Raw genomic sequence first — 22,661 nt, 5'->3', positions numbered from 1 at the left:
TGCATGCTAATTTCAAAAGAAGGTAGCCACTGTCTGCTTTTCAAATCAAACAAGGAATTCCATGGATTTGACACTTTATAGAGTGCCTAACAATAAGCAACAGCATTGGCTTAGAACTGATAAATTTACAGTTTCAGGGCAGAGTATAAACAGGAATGGAATAAAGTCAAGCTTCTGCCTCTCCAAGCACTTTGATTCCTTGTTAAAATATTCTTCTAAATAATACCTATCTACGCTCTCACTGCCACAGTTTCCAGGATGAACAGTCCCTACCTAATGGTCCATTTGTAACTACTGTATAGCACAGGGAACTCTACTCAGTGCTCTGTGGTGAACTATGGGAAGGAAATCTAAAAAAGAGTAGATACATGTATATGTATGACTGATTCATTTTGCTGTACAGCAAGAAACTAACACAACATTGTAAAGCAACTATACTCCAATAAAAATTAATTTAAAAAATGATTGTATTCAAATTCGTAAGTCTAGGACCATCCTTCACTAGACTGTACATAACCTCTAGCTATATTGTTCAAAATTCAGTGCCCACAGTGGGGGAAGGGGAGGGTGGGACACATTGGGAGATTAGGATGGACATATGTACACTACCAGGCGTAAAATAGATAGCTAGCGGGAACACGCTGTAAAGCGCAGGAAGCTCAGCTCGGTGCTCTGTGACAACCTAGATGGGTGGGATGGGGGTGTGGGGTGGGAGGGAGGTCCAAGAGGGAGGTGATAGATGTGTACATATACCTGATTCACTTCATTGTACAGCAGAAACTAACACAACATTGTAAAGCAATTTTACTCCAATAAAAAATAAATATATGAACCTTAAAAAAAAATTTCAGTGCCCAGCACTGGGCTTAATAAATACAGTTGTTTAATCCTTGTTATGATATGAGGTGGATAGTTATTATCCTCATTTTCTAGGTGAAGAAAACTTGGCCAAAGAGCAGGAGAATTGAGAGTCAAGCCCAAACCCTTGGGACTCCAGGACACCATGAAAATCAGACATGTACAAAAGCAGTGCATGAACTGCAGAGCTACAGTTCTCAGTCTTATTCTGTAACACCTGTTGCCAGTGAACATTCCCGTGGGCGGCCCAGGCTTATGTACAATTCCTGATGCACTAACTTTCATCTGATGGCTTTCTCTTCCACTGAAGAAAGTATATTAGGAAGTATGAGATTTGAAGTGACAATCCTGACTATGCTAGTATATAATAATGAAAAAAATAAATCATTGCTCACTTCAGTACATTTACTATTTTTTGTAAGCATTTTCTCGTAACGCCTTTCACAAGTACACCAAGACCACAAGATTTAGAGCTGCTCAAATAGACAGTTAATTTTTATTTGTCTGTAGATCCTTAGTTTCTTTCATTATTGTCCTTTCTTCTTCATGCCACTTGCATATTGGTGATTCCCTGGCTCCTTTTATTCTTGGGACCTGCAATTTTATATTCCCCCACAACTACAATGGTACTTCTACCGATAATGTCCATGATTTCCAAGTCTATTCTCTGCCACTCATTGCTCCTTTAAACCCCAGACCCAACTATTCAACTGCCTGTTGATCCTTAAATTGAGTTTGTCCACCTTTCCCTCCACCAATTTACTACCTCTATCATTTACCAGGTCAGCTAATGAAGTCACCATCTGCCAATCTTCCAAGCTAGAAACCTGGCCATTATCTCTCTTCCCTTCTGTTCCCTCACCCTCTACTTTGACTTGCTTGTTCACATGTCCATCTTTTTTGCATATACAGTTTCTTCAGCTTGGATGCCCTCCTTTCTTTACCCTAAGAAACTCTTATAATTTAAAAACCATATCACTTCTATGAAGGCTTGCCTAACTTCCTTTGGCAGTTTGCTATCCTCAAAGCACTTTGTTCTTACCCTATTATATCATTTAATGCATTATAACCTTTTATACTTCTATTAATCTTTGCACTGTAAACTCATAAAGACTATATCTTATTTATCAGTGTTCTGATGCTCAGTATAGTACCTGGCACAGACCAGATATTGAATAATTGTAAAATGAATGAATGAATGAATGAATGAAATGAACAGTCTCTGTTTCCTTATGCTGAGGATATTTCCCTTGAAGGAAGACCAGTCTTGAAAATAAAGTGCTGCTCTATTTACAGAAGTCAGGACAGGGAAGCAACTTAAATGTCCATCGACAGATGAATGGATAAAGATGTGGCACATGTATACAATGGAATATTTCTCAGCCATAAAAAGGAACGAAATTGAGCTATTTGCAGCGAGGTGGATGGACCTAGAGTCTGTCATACAGAGTGAAGTAAGTCAGAAAGAGAAAAAAAATACTGTATGCTAACACTTATGTATAGAATCTAAAAAAAAAAAGACCTAGTGGCAGGGCAAGCATAAAGACACAGACATAGAGAACAGACTTGAGGACACCAGGGGGTACCGGAAGCTGGGACGAAGTGAGAGAGTAGCATTGACATATATACACTACCAAATGTAAAATGGATGGCTAGTGGGAAGCTGTTGCATAACACAGGGAGATCAGCTTGGTGTTTTGTGACAACCTAGAGGGATGGGATAGGGAGGGTGGGAGGGAGCCTCAAGAGGGAGGAGTTATGGGGATATATGTATACATATAGCTGATTCACTTGGTTGTACAGTGGAAACTAACACAACACTGTAAAGCAATTATACTCCAATAAAGATTGGGAAAAAGAAAAGAAAAGAAAACAGTGCTGCTAAAGAATTCAACATTAGTTGGATCATAGTTATATCCAGGTGCCACATATGTCTTCTTGGGCAAAGTATATAATTTTCCATTAAACTTTCACTTTCACTAACCTTACTTTTCTCATCTATAAAATTATCCTAGAAATAGTAGTCCCTGACTTTTTTTTGGTGGGAGGGACAAGGGTAAAATGCAATAATCTTTCTAAAATCACCGTTTCTGGCCCATGGTAAGAATTTAATAAATTATTTTACTGAAAGTAGAATATATGTTTTGGTTTAGAATGGAGATGCAGTCAGAGATTTTCTCATAGATATAAACTATATTGCAAGTAAATTATTGGAGTGCAAAACATACCCTATGCATGTTTTCCATTTTAAACTGTGCTTTGTTGAATAATAATAAATTATTTACCAAGTACAGAGCAATTCCTCCTCCTATTAAAAAGCCACAATAGACATCAACTGGGTGGTTCTTATACTGAGTTATCCGTGTTAGCCCACAGATGATTCCACAGATGATAAAGGTGAAGACCAAGAGAGGTTTCAGAAGCTTAGAGGAATCCGTTAGTGTGGAATTGAAGTACATCTTAAAAAACGAAAGAACTGGGTTAAGTATGTTGAAAAGGTCATTTTACTATTCGATTATAATCAAATAAAAAGGGAAACTCAAAAGTCTAACTGATACACTCGACATCAATTTCACTGTTTCATTCCCCCTGCTTATGGCTATGTTCTATGCCTGAAAAAAAGGAAATACGTGACAAAATTCATCAAGTAAGTAACAAATCTCTCACATAATCACACAAAAGTTTGGGAAAAAAATTGAAGCAGTAGAATTATCCACATAACCGGTTAGTCTCCATGTTACTTTTCACATAATTTCAACCCATTTTTATCACATAAGATCTAATGGACTGGTATATTAATCAGATATGGTGACAATTCATTGTATAGTATTTATCAACTTTACACTGGCTTAGAACTCACTGTTACATAAAAACTGAAATGAAAGTGTGTGTGTGTGTATACCTAATACAATTCTTTCAATTTTAGAATATGTAATATTCATGTAGTTGACAATACCCCCTCCCCTTGAAGTATAATGTTACATTAAAGAGATACAAGGCTAAATAAATATTATGACTGTGTCAAAAAATTATCTCACTATTATATTGTTTATAGTAGCATCCAATTTCTACTTTTGATGCCATTGTATTGAAGGACTGTTGTGCTAAAGTTTACTGTTCTGTTATTACACAGCTATATAATCTAATTAGTGTTTGGAGACAACACTCGTTTCTCTGATTTCCTCTAGGACACAGTTTGACAAAAAATACCCAATTACTTACCGAAACGTACACAGCTGCAAAGGCAGCAAGGGTCGCATGTTGAGAAGGGAATGATTTTCTGCCAAAGGAAGACAGTCAAATTATGCCTTCTATTTCTGACACACTTGCTAACAATCATCTCAAGGACATGGGGTGGCTAAAATGCTCAACTTAAAAGCCCCAAGGTAATATGCAATAACTTTAATTTCTGTTTAGTTTTCTGGAGAAAGATCTGAGTGATAAACACTGCTAATCACCATTAGTATTAAAGAAGAGCAGTGATGCCCTTTCCAATGTAAAGTGTTAGCTTTACACCATTGGAATGATGGCTGAAAGTAGAAATGGAATGGAAAGCATTATAATTGTTTATAAGTATTATAATTAGGGCAGCTTAAAGTAAAAGTTTATAAAACCTAAGATTTTAAAGCTTTTGAACTTTTTCTATGCTCTTAAATATATGGTTTCATTTACATAAAAATTTAAAAGACAATTATTTTCTCACAGCAGTAGGTCTAGATATGTTTTTTTACACTCTAGAGAGAATCTAAAAAGTCTAATTTTAACAAAATGTTTCTCTGTCCATCCCACTTTAAAATAATCATTATCTCAAGAATCATAGAGTATATTATTTAGTGAAATAAGAAGCAAGGTGGGAGAGGTAGAACAGAGGATAGTGAGAGAGACACTGTAAAGGACAGACAGAAGGAGAACAGAGATTTCTTTTAACGGATAAAAAAATAGAAAAAAAATTTTAGTTTTATTAATGTCCTCCTAATTATTTGGTACCCAGTAAAAAGAACTACCATTCAACAGAGACAAAATAATGTAAAAGAGCTATGAAAGAATAGAGAAACTAGGTCTTAAATGTAGATTCAAAATTATTAAATGGACCGTAAGAACTTGAATGTATATAATTACATAATATCAGGCTCTGATTTTTCAAGTGTACTTAACTTGTTTTTGACTCAAATCAATTTTTGGGAACTCAATGGGTGAAAAATATAATTCTTATGTCAATTTTTGTTGCCCTTCATCCTGCTGTAATTTATTTCTTTTGAACTTCTCTTGCCATACAAGTTTATTTATTTATTTATTTATTTATTTATTTATTTTTTATTGATTGAAAACAATTTAATGCCTTGGTAGTTTCTTGGGTTTTTCAGTTTTTATTTTCTGAAATTCATAGTCCAAAGCTGTACAGATTTTCTGGGTTTACTCAAAGAAAAAATATGCAATACTAGATGCTATTTCTTTTAAAACTCTACCAAAAGGAAAATTCATATGATTTCTTCTTTTTAATAAAATATATAATGGAGCTGGAAATATCATAGATATTTAGTCTTCCACTTAAGTTAATACATGACATATACTGACTATAAGTCATGACTAACTATAAATATCTAAAATAAACCAACTGTGATAACCTAAAACCGTAATGGGTATAGGGTAGATCGCAGCACATGATGGGGTTTGGTGACATGAAGATGACTGGCATGAATGTTAAGCTGAAATTTGGAGACAGAGAGGAGGATTCGGAATGAGCCACCAATGGGTTTCTATGGTATTTTCCCTGAGGAGATCACTGAATTGAAAAGAGAAATAAAACCAAAATCATTATGATGGAAAACTGTATGCCTGCGATGATATCCCAAGCTATTAGGGAACAATGAAAACACTGACATGGAAATTTTCATAATCTCAGTTTCTAACCTGCCGCTGTTGATAACTGTAAGGTCAGATCCTGAGCAAATATCTTCTACAATGTAGGAATTCTCTTTGCAAGACACATTCAGAGAGGTATAGTTTGGCTTGCACACGGTCAGAAAATATGGTGCCTGATAGCCTGTGGACAGCTGGATGATATCTGTGATGAGAGCTGTAGAGCAGAGCCCAAACACATGAACACCTATAAGCAAAGGGAAAGAAACTGTTACCAAGCTGGTACTTAAGGCCAGTGTGCCATCATCAACCATGCTTATTACACGTTAGCATGACATCTATTGTGGTCACATCTATTGTGATCTGTTGTGATCATTTTCTCTGAGTTTAGTTCAGGAAGATATTAGAGAAAATTTCTAAACTTCCAAACAGATACTGAAAGCCAAAATAAGGGCAATGAGTATTTCCAACGTAGTCATTTGAGGTATTTTTGTCAGTTTGGTTAAACCAGGCCAATTCTTAATATTATTAACTATAGATCACTTGGCAGACACTTGAAACATGTTAAGGTGACAGCTGTGTGATTTGAGAAGAATTAAATATGGGGAATGAAGCAAAATTCTAAATCACTGTAAATTGCTTAGCATGTTTGAGCTTCCAGGGCTCTCTCTCCCCAGTAGTCCCTATCTGCAGCCACAGTCACCAAAAATGGTAGTCATACCAGGAATTCTAATTAAAACAGAGAAACGGGCAGGCCAGGCTTGTTGTGGAAACAATAATCATACCAAGTACAGGGCTGTAGGAGGCTTCCTCCATGCCTGGAATTTGGAGATGACATTCTTAAATCTCCCAGTTGAAATTCTATCTTTCTTTTATCTCCTGGGGCCAGTATGAAACCGTAAACTCACAAATCCTGATGCAAGCTTGTACACTTGAACTTCATTCCTGCTTCAAGTCCATTGCCTGGCTTTATCCTTGGGAGTCTATCTCTGCTCGCATACTCATGATCTGAACTCATCTGCTCCCTCTACATTGTCTAGGCACCCTGGAGTCATTCTGACTTGATAAACAGGATTCTGATTTATGATTTGCTCATAGAAATCACTGTGACAGGCACCTAGGTAACTCAACAGTGGACTCCTCTAGACCAAGATGGCTGGCCTGTATGTTACCTCCTTTTGTATTTTCCTTCTCCGCTTATTGTCACCTAAAAACCACTCTCCCAATTCTTTCTCCACCCACTCACCTGGGATTCATGACACTGGACCTTTATTTATACGTTCTAATTCCTAGCAGCATGCAAGATCTTGGAAAGGAGTATGAATAAGTGAGGAAACCCACCCATTTTTACCTTTGGAGAATGAGAATCTCTAGCCCCCCCAGGGATGGGCGTTGGTGACTCTGGGACACTGTCCTCTAGGAGAGGATGCAGCATCCTCACAGCCATGAGGCTTTTCAGAGAGGTTATACGCCCCTTTGCCACAGCATTTTGTTACAGAAGGAAAACTTTTTCGGAGATCAGCTATATGTCCTGAAGTTTTACTTCTTTGTCTCAGTTCATGACGCTGGTAAGGGGATTATTCTTTCTGTGTGGCAAAGATGTGCCTTTCTTAGTGGGGCAGAGTCTAGGGCATGATTTAGACCAGATTTTTTCCTCTAGTGGGAGAGATGATTGTATTTAATTATCTACTAGGTGTTAAATGAAGCTACCTATTCCTTTGAGCTGAGAGGTTAAAGGTAAAAATAACTTTCTATTGATTTACTGGCAATGAATTAAAACATTCACATTGGTGTGATGTACTTTGGCTTGACTTTTCAACTCAGTTAGAAAAAAAAAGGTCCATGACTCAAAATGTTAAGATAGTCACATACTAATCAGAGAGATGAAGGCTTAGATCTGGCTTGATTCTGATGCAGGCCTATTGATTTTCTGTAGGTCTCATAAAATAGGAGGTAAAATTAGAAGATATAACCAAGGGAAAACAGCCTTGATGCCATCCTCTATGGTGACATTTCCATGGGCAGTAACTTCTGGATGAAAACACTCCAGGACAATTAAAATGCAATCACTGATGTGGCTAAAGTAATTTCTGAAGGGTTAGCCATTCATACTGGCCTGCTGACTTTTATTCTCCATTTTAAAAAATGAACACAGATCCAAGAAACTATTTTAAAGTAAAGCCATGCTTCTACCAGAGTGAAGACAAAAATATACTGAAATGCATGGCATGCTGGCTCTCAAAACAAGGATTATAACTGTAAATAACACATTTTAGATACAAAGCTCAAATTTGGGTGTTTTAACTTTTTTTGTATAATGTAAAATTCATCACATACTTGACATTATACATCTAAATTATAGCTTTAAGGACTTAATATCTGTAATTAAATATAACATTTCTATTTGAAAAACGACATTTCCTTTCTTTCTGGTTTCCCACACCCACCAACGAATCTGACGGCTCTTCTAAGGAAAGAGTTGAAGTTGCAGCCTCCAGCATTAATGTTGGGCTCCAGGCCAACCCCATTCCTTCTTTTGGACAGGCAACAGTAGAGAATTCCTTCCCCTACCATAATCTGCAAAGACAAGAGGGTGTTCAAAATGGACTTAACAGGTACAAATGAATTATGTTATCTCTTAACACGCCATCATTTCAATAAAGATGTATTTTCCGTAAGATCTTTAGAGATGTGAACAAATGTCTCCTGAGTATTTGATGAAATGGTGAGAAGTAAGCAATCTGGGCACTGTAGAGAGCACTGGTGCATCTTCTGTGCTCCTACATACTGCTCAAGGGTATGACAGCATCCTGGCATTTTAACCTGGTTGCAGGACCCACCCAAACTTTGACCCTATGCCCAACAATACCCAGTGACACCTAACTGATTAATCACATGGTGACTGATTCTACTCTAACTCTTAGAATCTTGATATTCTTAAAATCACAAAAACAAGATGTCAGAGAGGAGAATAAAATAAGTGCCAGAGTTAGAATTAGGAACATTTTATTAGCATACTGTTTCAATAAAATAATTTGGGATTGTGCAGAAAGATCAACCCATGAAAAGCATAATGAGGGTGGAAAGGCGCTAAAAGCAGAGCTATCCAATAAAATTTTCTGTGATGATGGACATATTTTCTGCATTGTCCAATATGGTAGCCACTATTAAGCACTTGAAAGAAAACGATTGACTACTGAGCACTTGAAATTTAGCTATTGCAATTGAGGAGCTGAATTTTTTATTTCATTTCATTGTACTTAATTATTGAAAATGTAAATCAATCAGATTTAAAATGAAATAGCCACATGTGGCTAGTAAGCATCTTATTGGAGAATGTAGATTATAAGAGAATCTAGGTAAGCAGTAACTTTTGGATGAAAACATCCCAGGACAATTGAAATGGAATTGATGTGGCTAATTTCTGAAGAGTTATCCACTCATACTGAGTAATATGTCTTTGGTATGAAATATTTAGAAAACGTGTTTACAGTGAACAGAGGACCATCCTTAAGGTAAGGAACAGTGTACTTGCTGTAGGATCTTAAGACATGAGACATCAACGAAGAAACTCAATATATTTAGGCATCATTTCCTTCAGGAACTTTTCCCGGAAATCCCTTCCTATACCCTCAATTGAATTAACTTCTTCCATGTGGCTGCCTTAGGATCTTGTCCATCCCTCTAGCATAGCTTGATCAGTGCACTTCAATTATTCATTTGATTATTTCTCACTGGACTGTGACCCTCTGAGGGAAGACCATTTCTTTTTTACTTTTATCCTCGCTCTCTAGCACAGTGCCTGGCATTGTGAGATTTGCTTTTGTTACCTTCATTGTAGGATTCTCATTGGTTGATTACCTTGGGCATTTGGGCTGGTAATTATTCTGTATAAGAAAAGCAAGATTTGAAATTATGTTTTATTTATGAAAAAAGTCTCAAATATTTGAGGGAGGTTACTGTACCTAAGAGATTATTGTGAAACTAAAATTGATATGGGTAAAAAATGTGGAACTAAGAAAAGTAGGGACAGTCCCTTAAATATAAGTGATAATATTACTTTAAAGATTATCACCACCAGGACGGGGAGGGTGGGGGGAGTCACAGGAGGGAGGGAATATGGGGGTATGTGTATAAATACAGCTGATTGACTTTGGTGTACCTCAAAAACTGGTGCAAGAATGTAAAGCAGTTATATTCCAATAAAGAGCTAAAAAAAAAAAAAGATTATCACCATGATTATGAGCTGAAACATATTTTTCAAGGGAAACCTCCTAGTTCTCAATACCAATGTAATATGTATTTTATAAAGTACTTAAAATTATTTTTTTAAACTAATAACTGTAAGTCTATGACCTTATGCTTCGAATGTTCAATCTGCTATATGTAGTTCCATAGACAATATGACGTATGTACAAATATAACCTTTATTTGTATAAAAATAATTTTCTTAATGAAATTCTACCAATAACCATACATGTGTGAAAGTCTTGTGGCGTACATGATAAAATCCTTTGTGAACAATCAACAGGAATTTTTTTCAAATCATTGAATACTAAGTTAATTATTTATACTTCTTAAAAAATATACTACATCATCACTTTAAGTCAGACATAGAACACAACAGATTCTATATTCTGCACAGGAAGATGTTACATGACACACCATGCACGTAGAATAATATCGTGGTTTTCTCAAATTCATCATTTCAAGAAAATTAACCATTCATTTCTGAAATGCATTAAAAGATCGATTTCATCTTCAATAATAATACTGTGAATAATTTTGTTTCTTTTTAATTATATATGTAAATAGTGATTCACATCTTATCCATGAATGCTAAATTATATAAGAATTTATTTGTTCAGTGCCATTAGGGAAATGTTTTTTATCATACAACACAATAGTCATTATCTCAAGTGACTTGAGATTTCAGGAATTTTACTTTAGTTGTTTAATATGCTCAAAACTCCTGTGTCAGGAGAGCACTTTTGCACACACTGGCTTGATTACGGATAGAGGTTTCTTGTCAGTATTTTGATATCACCCAACTCTCACTCTCTCTAAGGAGCACATTAATTTTCTCGTCATGCTACTATTCATTTAACCTTGACCCACATGTCATCATATGAATTTTCAAAATGACTTAATTTGCTTTAAAGACAGAATTCTCCTCAGGGAAAGGGGAGATGCTTCCTGATATATTTTCAACGTTCCTGCTTTTCCCCTTCTGAATGGCACACAGTGGTGATGCGATACGCTTTCAGGGATTAGGTGCTGACAATAAAATTATTTGTTGCTGTTGTCATTTGGAAATAGAAGACAGTTTATGACAAGCATGTTTTCACAATATACTCTTTATACTGTACACAAGTCTGAAAGGAAACAATACCTTTTTTTGCATATCAAATATCATGGAGGCCTTGGGAAGGGATTCTGAAGTGTCTCTGCTTCAGGGGAGATGTAGAGAGAAACGTATTGCTTATTATTACTTGCACACTGCCCTTGGCATAGCCACCTAAGGGAGCTTGTATAGTCTCTTAAAGCTTAGGTTACCTTCCAGAAATTATAATCAAATTTGAATACAATTATTCTATAAAATTAGATATACTCATCCTTTAATCATATGCAATAAAATTTTAGTTCCGTGGAAAAGAACATACACATTTTTTTCTATTCATGTAAACGTCATGAAGATTTATGATAAGCCTAGATGTTGTTTGCTGTTTTCCCTGAGAAACAATCTCCAAAGGACTAAACAAAATGTTTGTTTCATTATCACTTAAAAGTAAATCAAAAGTTAATATTAAGGGTGAAATTTTCCAATTTAAGGACAATTTCAGAGAAATAAGAATATACATTTCATAGATACGAAAGGAATTTTTACATTCTTGTATGTCACGGAGACAAGTTATTTTTAAAGCACCCTTCAAAGCATAAAAAAAAAAAAACTGAGAAGCAAACACTAAATGCAAATGCCTGTATAAAAAATCAGTTGATCTTCCTTTTGCTCATATAAACGTCCTTTTAAAGAATATTACCTATGTGTGGTCTTTTGTTTTGCTTTGTCTTTTCTTAGGCAAATGGGTGAAAATAGGAACTGCCTCTCCTCGCACAAATGGGCTCTGAAAACCATTTCCAAATGAAGGACTCATCCTGCCTCTCTGCCTCCCCCACCACTCCACTTGGGAATGGATTAATACCGCCATAAAGATAAAAAGAAAACGGCATCCTTAAAAGTCAGGGATTAGAGTCTGTTATTTCCACTTTCAGGAAGGGGGGACAAGGAGTTGGAGCAGAAATATATGTAGTAAGATTAAAGACAGAATTATGGTTCTAGAGCATAATGACTACAGACACTATAGGATCAGTATTTTGCAGAAAGGTCTTAAAGACAAAGGGAAAATGAAATTAGAAAGAAATTTAGAAAAGATATGTGTTTATAGAGAAAGGTGTGAAAGATAGTATTTGATGTCCGTAAAGTCAGGATTTGTTTTACCATCAGGTTGTTTACTTAAAATCCATGAAGCCAGTGTGGAAGAAAAGAATCACTGACATCCTGGAATATCCTTAATGATATGGAGAAAATCAAGGATGCTGTGGTGTAAATATTTCCCTAGTTTTCCTCCTGTTCCATTAAGCGGTGTGCAGCAGCTATGGAGGCCTTGTGGCGACCCAGGAATTGAGGGGGTCTTTGTGGAAGGAGTTGGCACTGGTTTCCCCAGGTCAACTTGGTAGAGGGAGACATAGCAAATTTGTTCTTTCACTTCTCAAGGCTCAAGAAAGAAAGCATTGACCTAGAATTCCCCAGGAAGCATCCTTAGTTGCATATTGAGAATTTATTACTGGGAATGAGGGAATCAGAGAAGCAGGAACACAATGATGAGGCCAAGGTCATTGTCCCCAGGACACGTAACAGTGTCAGCAAAGGGATCACTGTGAGATAAACGGTGCTGGCAGGGAGAGCCACAATTAGACTAGCTTTCCTAGCTGCTTAGTAAAACACCCTAGGGAAGAAAGACTTCTGGGTATATAAAAAGTGAATTATTTAAATGATTACATATCAACATAGTCTTTTCAGCAGAATCACAAACATTTGTACAGTATTTAATGTGTTTTACTTCAAATATACCAATTACAATAAATCTCTGTATTACATTCCAACTAGGAGAAATGCTTTCTGGTCAACTAGATTTAAAGCATAGATTCTTTTTGCTTTTGTCAAATGACTGGATGGTATAGATTTTTTATGTCATTAGAGGAATGATGAAAAAATGCTGTTATTCTGAGTGATATTACACTTTTAATATGTTTTATTAGTCTGAGTCTCAGCTGCTTCTAAGAACATCCTTAATAGTTCCAGTCACCCTAGAGTTACTGAAGTTCAAATAACTCATTTACTTACAAAGTATTTTGAGACTCATGATAACGTTCTAGGGAAAATTAAGTTCCAGTTTTATCTTCTGAGAATATTTTATATAATTTATTTATAGTGTAAATAGCATGTTATGATTATTTAATACAGGGAAATTAAAAAAACAAAGACAAATCCACAGCTATATAAAAGTATAGGTCTATGCAGATACTTGTCTAAAACTGCTACTGTACTGAACCAGAATAGACCAATTCGTTAGAATCTAATGAAAACTCCATTCAAATACAGCTTTTTATTTACCAACCACTTCCTTTGCGTTCATGAGCATGATAAAAGTAAAGTAAGATTTCCTACTATTAGAAATAAGTATTAACCCTGAAACACGTTTCACGTCCTTTAGGTAGATTCTGGGGACATAAGAGATGGTGTACAAGCTAGGCCAGTGCTATCTATTAATGAATTTATTGAAAAGTGTATTATTCACCGTGTGTATGTTAGCAAACTAAAAACAATTATGTTTCTAATTCAATTTCAGTAGATTAGGGCATTTCTTTATGTTACGTATTTTAAAATGCAAGTGCTTCTTCTGATTCTAAAGCATTTTATTTTGTGTGTGGGGCAGGAATGTGAGTTGCGCCCTCTTTACTGTATAGTTGTGGATGCCCAGTGCTCAGAATCAATAAAAAGTGCTACCCTGGTAAAAAGGGATAGCAACATGCACTTTTGAGAAGAAAGTCTGTTGGATAGACTAAACAAATTATTTGTTTCTTCCCCACAGTTTCCCACACTTCAGATGAAAGATGAACACATGAAAAATACATTAATGAGGAAGGGTTTCAGAAATTTTTTTGTTTACTTTTAACCCATTTATGACATAAATGTGGTCATTCTTAGTCTTCTGGGACTGACAAACAGAATTTGGGGGCAATCTTACCGTAATTGCAGGTCCGGCAAAAGCCAAGCTAAGCAGCATGAGAAATGGAATTGCCTCCTGGGTGGGTTCAATGTACGGCATGCTAAGGCTGCGGTCATAGCAGCTGAAGCCAGAGTGCACAGGTTTGAAGACATCCGTGAGCTCAAGGAAATACAGGCTAACCACCGATGATGCCAATATAGGCAACTGAGAATGAAGGACACAGGAGATCAATTTATTCTTATGCACAGGCCATACATAGTGTGAAATAAGAAACGTGTATTTTTCCCTTTCACTGTTCCTCTCTGATCTCAGAATTAAAATCATTCCTACTTACTATTGCTTCTGCCTTTAAAATAAAGCTCCAATTCATCCACCTCTATCACTAGCCTGCTCTGAACCCATGTCATGCCTCACCTTTGCTCTTGGATTACCTCTTAAATGCTGTTCCATTTTCACGCTTACCCTCCCCACCCCATCTATCCATTTTCTACCCAGCATCCCAAATATTCTGAAAATCTTTTAGGTCATATCACCCCCCATTTTAATTACTCCAGTGGGTCTCATTCTTCGTGAATAAAATCCAAATGTCACACCATGGAATGCAACTTTCTACATGATCCGGTTCTTGCTTAAGTTTCTTATGTCTTTTTATACCATATTTATACTATTCCCCAGTCCCCTACCTACTACTATCCAATGGGTCTTCACTTTTGTTTTGAGAAATAATTGAGATGTATCAACATATAACAGTATATTAGTTTCAGGTGTACAACGTAATGATTCAATATTTGTATATATTGCAAAATGACCACCAAAATAAGTTTCGTCAACATCCATCATTATTCATAGTTACAATTTTTTTCCTACAATGAGTACTTTTAAGATCACTCTCTTAGCAACTTTCAAATATACAATAGAGTATTATTACCTACAGTCCCCATACTGTATATTACATCCCCAGGACTGATTTGTCTTATAACTGAACATCTGTAACTTTTGACCTCCTTTACCCATTTTGCCCACCGTCCAAATCCCATCTCTGGCAACCACCAATCTGTTCTCTGTGTCTATGAATTTGGTTTTTTATTGCTGTTATTGTTTTAGATTCCACATATAAAAGAGATCATACTGTATTTGTCTTACTCTGGCTGACTTATTTCACTTAGCATAATGCTCTATAAGTCCATCCATGTTGTCCCAAATGGCAATATTTCTTTCTCTTTGAAGGCTGAACAATATTCTATTGTATACATGTACCTCATTTTCTTTACCGGTTCATCCATTGATGGACACAGGTTGCATCCATGTCTTGGCTACTGTAAACAATGCTGCAATGAACATAGTGGGGGCAGATATCTTTTTCAGTTGGTGTTTTAGTTTTCTTTGGATAAATACCCAGAAGTGGAACTGCTGGATCATATGTTAGTTCTATTTTAAATTTTTTAGGAACTTCCATACTGTTTTCCATAGTGGTTGCACCAACTTACATTCCCAAACAGTGCATACCGGTTCCCTTTTCACCACATTCTTTTTTTTTTTTTTAATTTTAATTTTTACTTTATTTAAGAAATTTTATTGAGGTAGAGTTAACATACAATAAATTGCATATATTTAGAGTGTACAATTTGGTATTTTTTTTCTTATTAGTAATGTATACATGGCAATCCCAATCTCCCAATTCATTTCCCCCCAACCTTCCCCGCTTTCCTCGCTTGGTGTCCATATGTTTGTTCTCTACATCTGTGTCTCTATTTCTGCCTTGCAAACCAGCTGATTTGTACCACTTTTCTATAGTCCACACATATGTGTTAATATACGATATTTGTTTTTCTCTTTCTGACTCACTTCACTCTGTATGACAGTCTCTAGGTCCATCCATGTCTCTACAAATGTCCCAGTTTCATAACTTTTTACAGCTGAGTAATATTCCATTGTATATATTTACCACATCTTTTTTATCCATTCATCTGTTGATGGACATTTAGGTTGCTTCCATGTCCTGGCTATTGTAAACAGTGCTGCAATGAACACTGGAGTGCATGTGTCTTTTCTAATTATGGTGTTCTCTGGGTGTATGCCCAGTAGTGGGATTCCTGGATCATATGGTAATTCTATTTTTAGTTTTGCAAGGAAACTCCCCCTTTTCACCACATTCTTGTCAACACTTGTTATTTCTTGTCTTTTTGATGATAGCCATTCTAACAGGTGTGAGGTGGTATTTCATTGTGGTTTTAATATACATTTCCCTCATGATTAGTGATATTGAGCATCTTTTCGTATGCCTATTGGCCATTGATATGTCTTCTTGGGAAAATTGTCTATTCAGCTCCTCTGCCCATTTTATAATCAAATTGCTTGTTTTTTTGTTTGTTTTTGTTTTTTGCATTGTTTGTTTGTTTACTATGAAGTTGTATGAGTTCCTTATATATACTTTGGACATTAACCCCTTATAAGATATATGATTTATAAATATTTTCTCCTATTTGGTATTTTTCATTTTTTGATGGTTTCCTTTGCTGTGCAGAAACTTTTTAGTTTGATGTAGTCCTATGGTCTTCACTACTTTTCTGTAACAGTCAAGGGTTTTTTGCATTTGCTGTTTTTTCTTCCTTTGTGCTCTCCCCCAGCTCTTTGTCTGACTGGCTTCTCCTCATCCTTTAATGATGACTTCCTGTACTATCTAAGGTAGTCATTGATCCACCTTTCCCTCTAAATCCTTATCATCTTGCTTGATTTATTCATGACATTTATCATTAACTGAAATTGTCTTGTCGATTTAATACTTCACTTATTTATTTTTCTTCTTCCCCCATCTCTCACTGAAATACATGCTCCATGAAGTGAGAGTCTGCCAGTGTTATTTATTGTTGTGTCCCCAAGGCATAGAATTGTTCCTGGCACATGGTAGGCATGCAATATATCATTTAATAATTTAATGAAGCAATAATACTTGTTGATAAATGACTAATTGAATAAGTGAGTAAATATTAATTCATTATAATAGCTAGACTAGAGTTACCAGATTTAGCAAATGAAAATACAGGTCACTCAATGAGATTAGAATTTCAGATAAGTAATCATTTTTAGTGTAAGTGTGCCCCATGCAATATTTGGGAGATACTTATGCTAAAAATTATTTGTTGTTTATCTGAAATTCTAATTTCACTGGCCACCTTCTAGTTTGTCTGCTAAACCTAAACTAGGCACAATATTGAATACATGAATTGTAGCTGCTACTTAACCGCTACTCTGTGCTTCCTTTCCAAAATTGGGAGTAGAGTTTTAGGATAATGAAATCCAATTAGCATCAAAGACTAGCACTACTGTTTAGCCCACAGTTCTGTTTAATGAAGAGTTTCTATTTGCAAATGTGTAGTTAAAAATGTGTATCACATAGCATAAACATTATCTTCGAAATATGGTTTCAATACATTTAGATAAAATTCCCTTCATTAATTTGAATGTTAAACATTTAATCAGAGTTGGTGATCTACATTCTTTCCTTGATGCCATTAGTTCATATTTTAGGTCTTTAGAAGGAATCAGATTTGAGACCTTTGACATCACCCAGATAACATGTGATCGCCTCATTTTTTAAATGCTCATACCTTAGTAAAGTGAGTTTGATATCTTCTATAGAAAGGTGAACAAAACTTTAAGAGTTTGGTAAATCTAAAAATTAAGTAAATCTTCCCTAGTACAGACATTCTTCATCATTGAATTTTGTGGATTACTTCAGAATCTGCTCAACTGTGCCAATGAAGATATGATACAGCCACAGAATTAAAGTGCTATTCTGTGTGTGTGTGTGTGGAGTGTGTGTATAAATGGGGAGAGACACTCAGAATTCCATATAATGTAGTGAATCTAGTGAGGCCATACGGTTTTCAAGTCACCTAGGAGGTTCTTTGAAAATAAGCTCTTCTGTTCACTACCAGTATGACCTTGGAAACAATTTTCTTAAACCTGTTTTCTTATCTATGAAACAAGTACATTGCTAGTACCACCATCATAGGCAGTTTAAAGGATTAAATTAAATATTACAAGTCATATTCAACAATACCTGGAGTGAAGACTAGTTTGTAAATGTTATTGTTGATGTTGTTGCTGTTATAACTATTAACAATAATATATTCATCAAATGTCACCTTTTCACTTGCCTTACTTGGTAATCCTTTTTGAGAGTAATTTCCTCTTTCTTTATTCTCCAGTACTTCTTTTTAGGAAATTTCTCCGCACTGTTCTTTATTATAATTATCTGGTATAGATTAGTTATAGCCTTTGTCCTGCTTCCCAACTGAAAATCTCCTTGAGATAGAGGGCTGAGCTTACTCATTTCAATATTTAAACTAATAATACACATCATAGTGTCTTTCAAATATATATTCATGCATACAGTAAATTAATATATGAGTGAAAATAAGTTCCTTCATTAATATGTATTTTAGTCCTTTCAGACATTAGCCTCCTTGAAACTGACAATTTTTCCAGTTTTTTATCCATGTATTTTCTATATATTAATGTCTTTTAGTTCTATTGAAGTATGTTTCAAGACATTCACCTGTTTTCAAAATAAAAATCATATTTTTCTTCTCTTTTGATGTTTATTTCTCTGATTTTAAAAAAAAGCATCTTTTATTATTTGTCTTTTACATTAATTTTGATTTTTAAGAAAAGGGATTTGAATAAAATGTTTATAATATTTGGGGAAAAAGTAACTTTAGACATTGTTTTCCTATTCTGTATTTTACGACCAGCCAGTGTGATGGATTAAAGGACATGTTTGCTTCAAACATACTTGCCTTTCAAAGGTATCTTTTATCTTTTGAAGTACTCAACAACAACTTTCTTTTGAATGCAAGAAATTTAAGACGGTATGTGCTAGCTTTGGCATAGATTTAGAAATGATATATATATAATACAATCATACATACATCTTTTGATTGCATTTAAAATGAGATTTAAAAAGAGATTTTGAAAGTTCTATATAGTCAGGCATTAGGAATTTTATTCTCTAGTTATGTTGTAGCCAAGAAAAAAGTGTGAACCATGCTACTTTTATGCACCAATACAGAGAAGGGAGATTATCTGAAGATTAGGAAGATGGTTTTCAGAAAGAAAAGATTGATTCTTATAATTATCCTCTGCTAAGGAACTTGTGAGTAAAAGTAATAGAGCAATTTTTAAAAAGAAAATTATAACAGTTTTAGAGAGCAGGGGAAACGAAATGTGTTTCAAAAGATGGCATGTTAGATAATATTGATTTTTCTGATGCCAATTTGAAAAAGACAAATATGAGGTATAGATTGTTAGTGAAAAATTTTATGGAATCTATCGACATTTTATCTAAGTCAGATATCTTACTTGTTTTTAGCATCTTGATAATAACAAACTTTTACTTCTCATTCAGGGAGTTCACTTGCTCTCAGCCTACAGACATGACAATTCCATTCTTTCCATTTTTCATAACCATGGTAAATTCATAGTCTTCTGGATACTCACAAACTGGTGGGATCATAGTCACAGGGGGTCAATTACCATATATGATATTCGTGGCTCATTTATTTATTCATTCAACAAATATCTATTGAAGCCTACTAGTTTCAGGCATTGTTCTACATCCTGGGAATACAGCTATGATAAAAGACAAAGTCCTTATTCTTATGAATATTTCATTCTTGCTAAAGAAGGCAGATAAAAAATTAAAAATTATAATATTAGGAAGAACATATATTATAAGGAAGATAAAACAGGGGACTATGGTAATTGAGTGCCTGGATTGCTATTTTAGATCAAGGAAGACCTACCTAAGTAGGTATCATTTAAACAGAGACTTGAGTGGGCAAGAATGAACTAACCATATAAAAACCAGGTAAGAGGCACAGTCAAAAGGAAGAAGTGATATAAAATGAAGACAGAGAGATGGATTTGGGACCAGACTTTACAGAGAATTGAAGGTCATGTCACGAGTTAGTATTTTATTCATTCAAAGTACGTTTGGAAATAACTTTGGAGAGTTTAAGCAGAAGTGTAGTAAAGACTTGAAATATATTTTACAAAGATCACATCACTCTGACAGCTGGGTTGAGAATGATTGTGATAGGTCAAAGGTAGAAGCAGGGTAAAAATTAGAAGGCTCTTCAAAACCCAACAAATACTTGTCGAGTGCCTAGTATGTGCTAGGCACCGCTCTAAGGGTGAGGAATATAACAGCAAACAAAATAGAGAAAAGTCCCTGCACTTGTGGAGTTCACCTGCTAGTGGATGGTTGGCAATTGCAGTAATCCAGGCAAGAGATGATGGCAGCTTTTACTAGGGTGCAGAGAAGGTGGTAGGTTCTGCATATAACTTTGGAGACAAAAATGACAAGACTTGATGTGTTGGTTATTGAAGAGAAACTGTAAAGGTGGATTTCAAAAATTTGGGGCTTGAGCTATTGGGCTGGGGGTGTCATTTACTGGGATGGGGAAGGCTGGGAGAAGCTTGAGTAGGAGCAATCTAAGGTTTTGTTTTGGAAATATTAAGATTGAGATGCCTCTTAGTTATCAAAGTATTAAGAAAAGAGTAAGATGCTAATCTGGGGCTAAAGAGAGTCCAAGGCTGCAGGTAGAAAGCTGCAAGCCATTGATACAGGATGGTTTAAACAACATCACCTTCATTTTTGAAGAACACTTGCACAGGAAATTTCAAAGTTACATTAACTTTGTTTTGATATGAATTATGTCACAAGAACCAAAGAATATAATGAGTGGTATATTCTTACCACTCATATGCAAGAGATAATCTAAGAGGAAAAGAACATTTTTATATTAATAACAAATTTTAAATGGGAAACTTGGAATTAATTCTGATAAGTATCCCCAAATCATATAAAATGTGAAATTTAAAATATTAATACATTACATTCAAATGAAATTCAAACTGGAAGAAATATTAGCAGATCAAAGTAATTTTATTAAAGTTGGTGTCCAATAAGCACATTGTCATAGGTCAACACAGTGATGATAGAATTTTCCATTTCCTACAGTGCAATCTTTAATGATATTCCTTAGTATTTTTTGCTTTGTAGCTAATACAGATAAATGTTTCCTTTAAATATTGACAATAATGATAACTAATAATATAGTATAGAGCTTTATGTTTTTTAAAACTACTTCACCATAATTGTAGCATATTTAGGTTAACTATATAGATTATAAAAAGCACACTAACATTTATCATTAAGAGCAGGTCAGAATGAGTCTATAGCATTATTCAAGGTCTAAAAATCTAGTTTTCACAAATAGAACAGATGCAGCTTATGTGATATGCATAGATACAAATTAAAACAGGGCAGTGTAATTAAAGAAAATCAATGCTGGCCTCAGAACCAGCAAAATCCAGTTTCTCCCCTCATTTATTCCACTAGCTTCTGGGATTTGGAGCAAGTCACTTAACCTTCCTGGGTCTTACTTGTCATCAGTGAAATGAGGGGCTTCTTACATTGCCATCTGGTTCTAGAATTCTGCATGTCCTGTCATGATGTAAAGAAACATTCCTCACATTTCTTTCACAGTCTCACTACCAAATATAATGTATTATATTTTTTTTCTCTATTCTGTCTATAATTTATCTTCCACAATACTTCCAGGCTAACTTTTCTAGAATTCACATCTAATCATGCCTTTACTAGCACCACACTAATTACAAAATAAAGTGCAAATTTCCTAGAATGACCTTTTGTATTATAGCCTCAAACTGCCTTTCTTATTTAATTTTGCTCTGTACCTACTTTCCACTCTCTCAACCCACGAACACCTATGTTCCCATTACGCTTGTCCCAAACAGACATGTTCTAATCTCTGCTTTACATTTTCACATTTTTTCCCATAAAAGCTGTCCTCATAAAAGTTGAGATCACATAATTTTTTTCTCCCTAAATCTTCTCCAAGGTCTCCATCCAGAACTGAAGATTCTGCCTCATGTACTCCATATATATCTTTACTTTGGGACCTGTTAGCCTGCCTTGGATTGTAGTTGTTTGTGTATTACCAGCCCTTGTCTTAAGATCTGGTACTGCAAATTGAGCGCTTTGTAATTCACACAGTGCTTTGAAAATTGTGAGTGCCCAGAAAATATTTGCTGAATTTAATTGAAAGAAACCAGGACACTACTATTAAATAAACAGAAAACATGGACAATTTCTTAGTAAGACAGAAAACGTGTTGAGGACTTAGGTGCCAGATACTATAATAGACTGCTGCATTCAATCTACACCAATCTATCGGTATCCCCAATTTACAAATGAGAAAACTGAGACAGAGATAGGTCACATAAATTGGCCAATGGTGACAAAGCCGGTGAGTGGGAGCACTAAGATTCCTACCCAGGTGCCTAAGTCCAGGAAACATGCTCTAAACTGCTTTGCTCACAGGTCTCAGAATGGTTTCCCTCTCGACATTGCTGCAACGGCTGCAATTCCCAAATGGGAAGAGAGTGTTGCAGAGGGTGGGTACAGTTTGAAAAAAGCCTCCCTGCTCTTAACTCTTAAAGATTCTTATTAAACAGTTTCTCTGCAGACTTCCTATCACTCAAACATGAAAATTGCTTCTTTTGCTTAAATCTAATACCTATCCTTTCTAGAGCTCGTTTCACTTTGTTACTGAATCTATT

The 22,661-nt window shown here is 35.3% G+C and overlaps 1 protein-coding gene across 2 annotated transcripts in view; it reads right to left on the bottom strand.

Moving 5' to 3' along the window:
• PLPPR4 (phospholipid phosphatase related 4) overlaps positions 1–22,661 on the bottom strand; it is a 36,442-nt gene that overhangs the window by 2,232 nt on the left and 11,549 nt on the right. The window contains exons 2-6 of one of the 2 annotated variants that reach the window (XM_057749331.1): positions 14,028–14,213; positions 8,166–8,295; positions 5,770–5,965; positions 4,081–4,138; positions 3,144–3,317 (exon numbers count right to left, since the gene is read on the bottom strand). In XM_057749331.1, coding sequence (XP_057605314.1) covers positions 3,144–3,317; positions 4,081–4,138; positions 5,770–5,965; positions 8,166–8,295; positions 14,028–14,213 — 744 coding nt within the window. The remainder of the gene's footprint in view (positions 1–3,143; positions 3,318–4,080; positions 4,139–5,769; positions 5,966–8,165; positions 8,296–14,027; positions 14,214–22,661) is intronic. The other variant, XM_057749326.1, reaches the window with a different exon arrangement.

Source organism: Hippopotamus amphibius, chromosome 1 (genome assembly GCF_030028045.1).
Source record: "Hippopotamus amphibius kiboko isolate mHipAmp2 chromosome 1, mHipAmp2.hap2, whole genome shotgun sequence".
Lineage (NCBI taxonomy): Eukaryota > Metazoa > Chordata > Mammalia > Artiodactyla > Hippopotamidae > Hippopotamus > Hippopotamus amphibius.
This window is presented reverse-complemented; position numbering and strand designations above follow the sequence as displayed.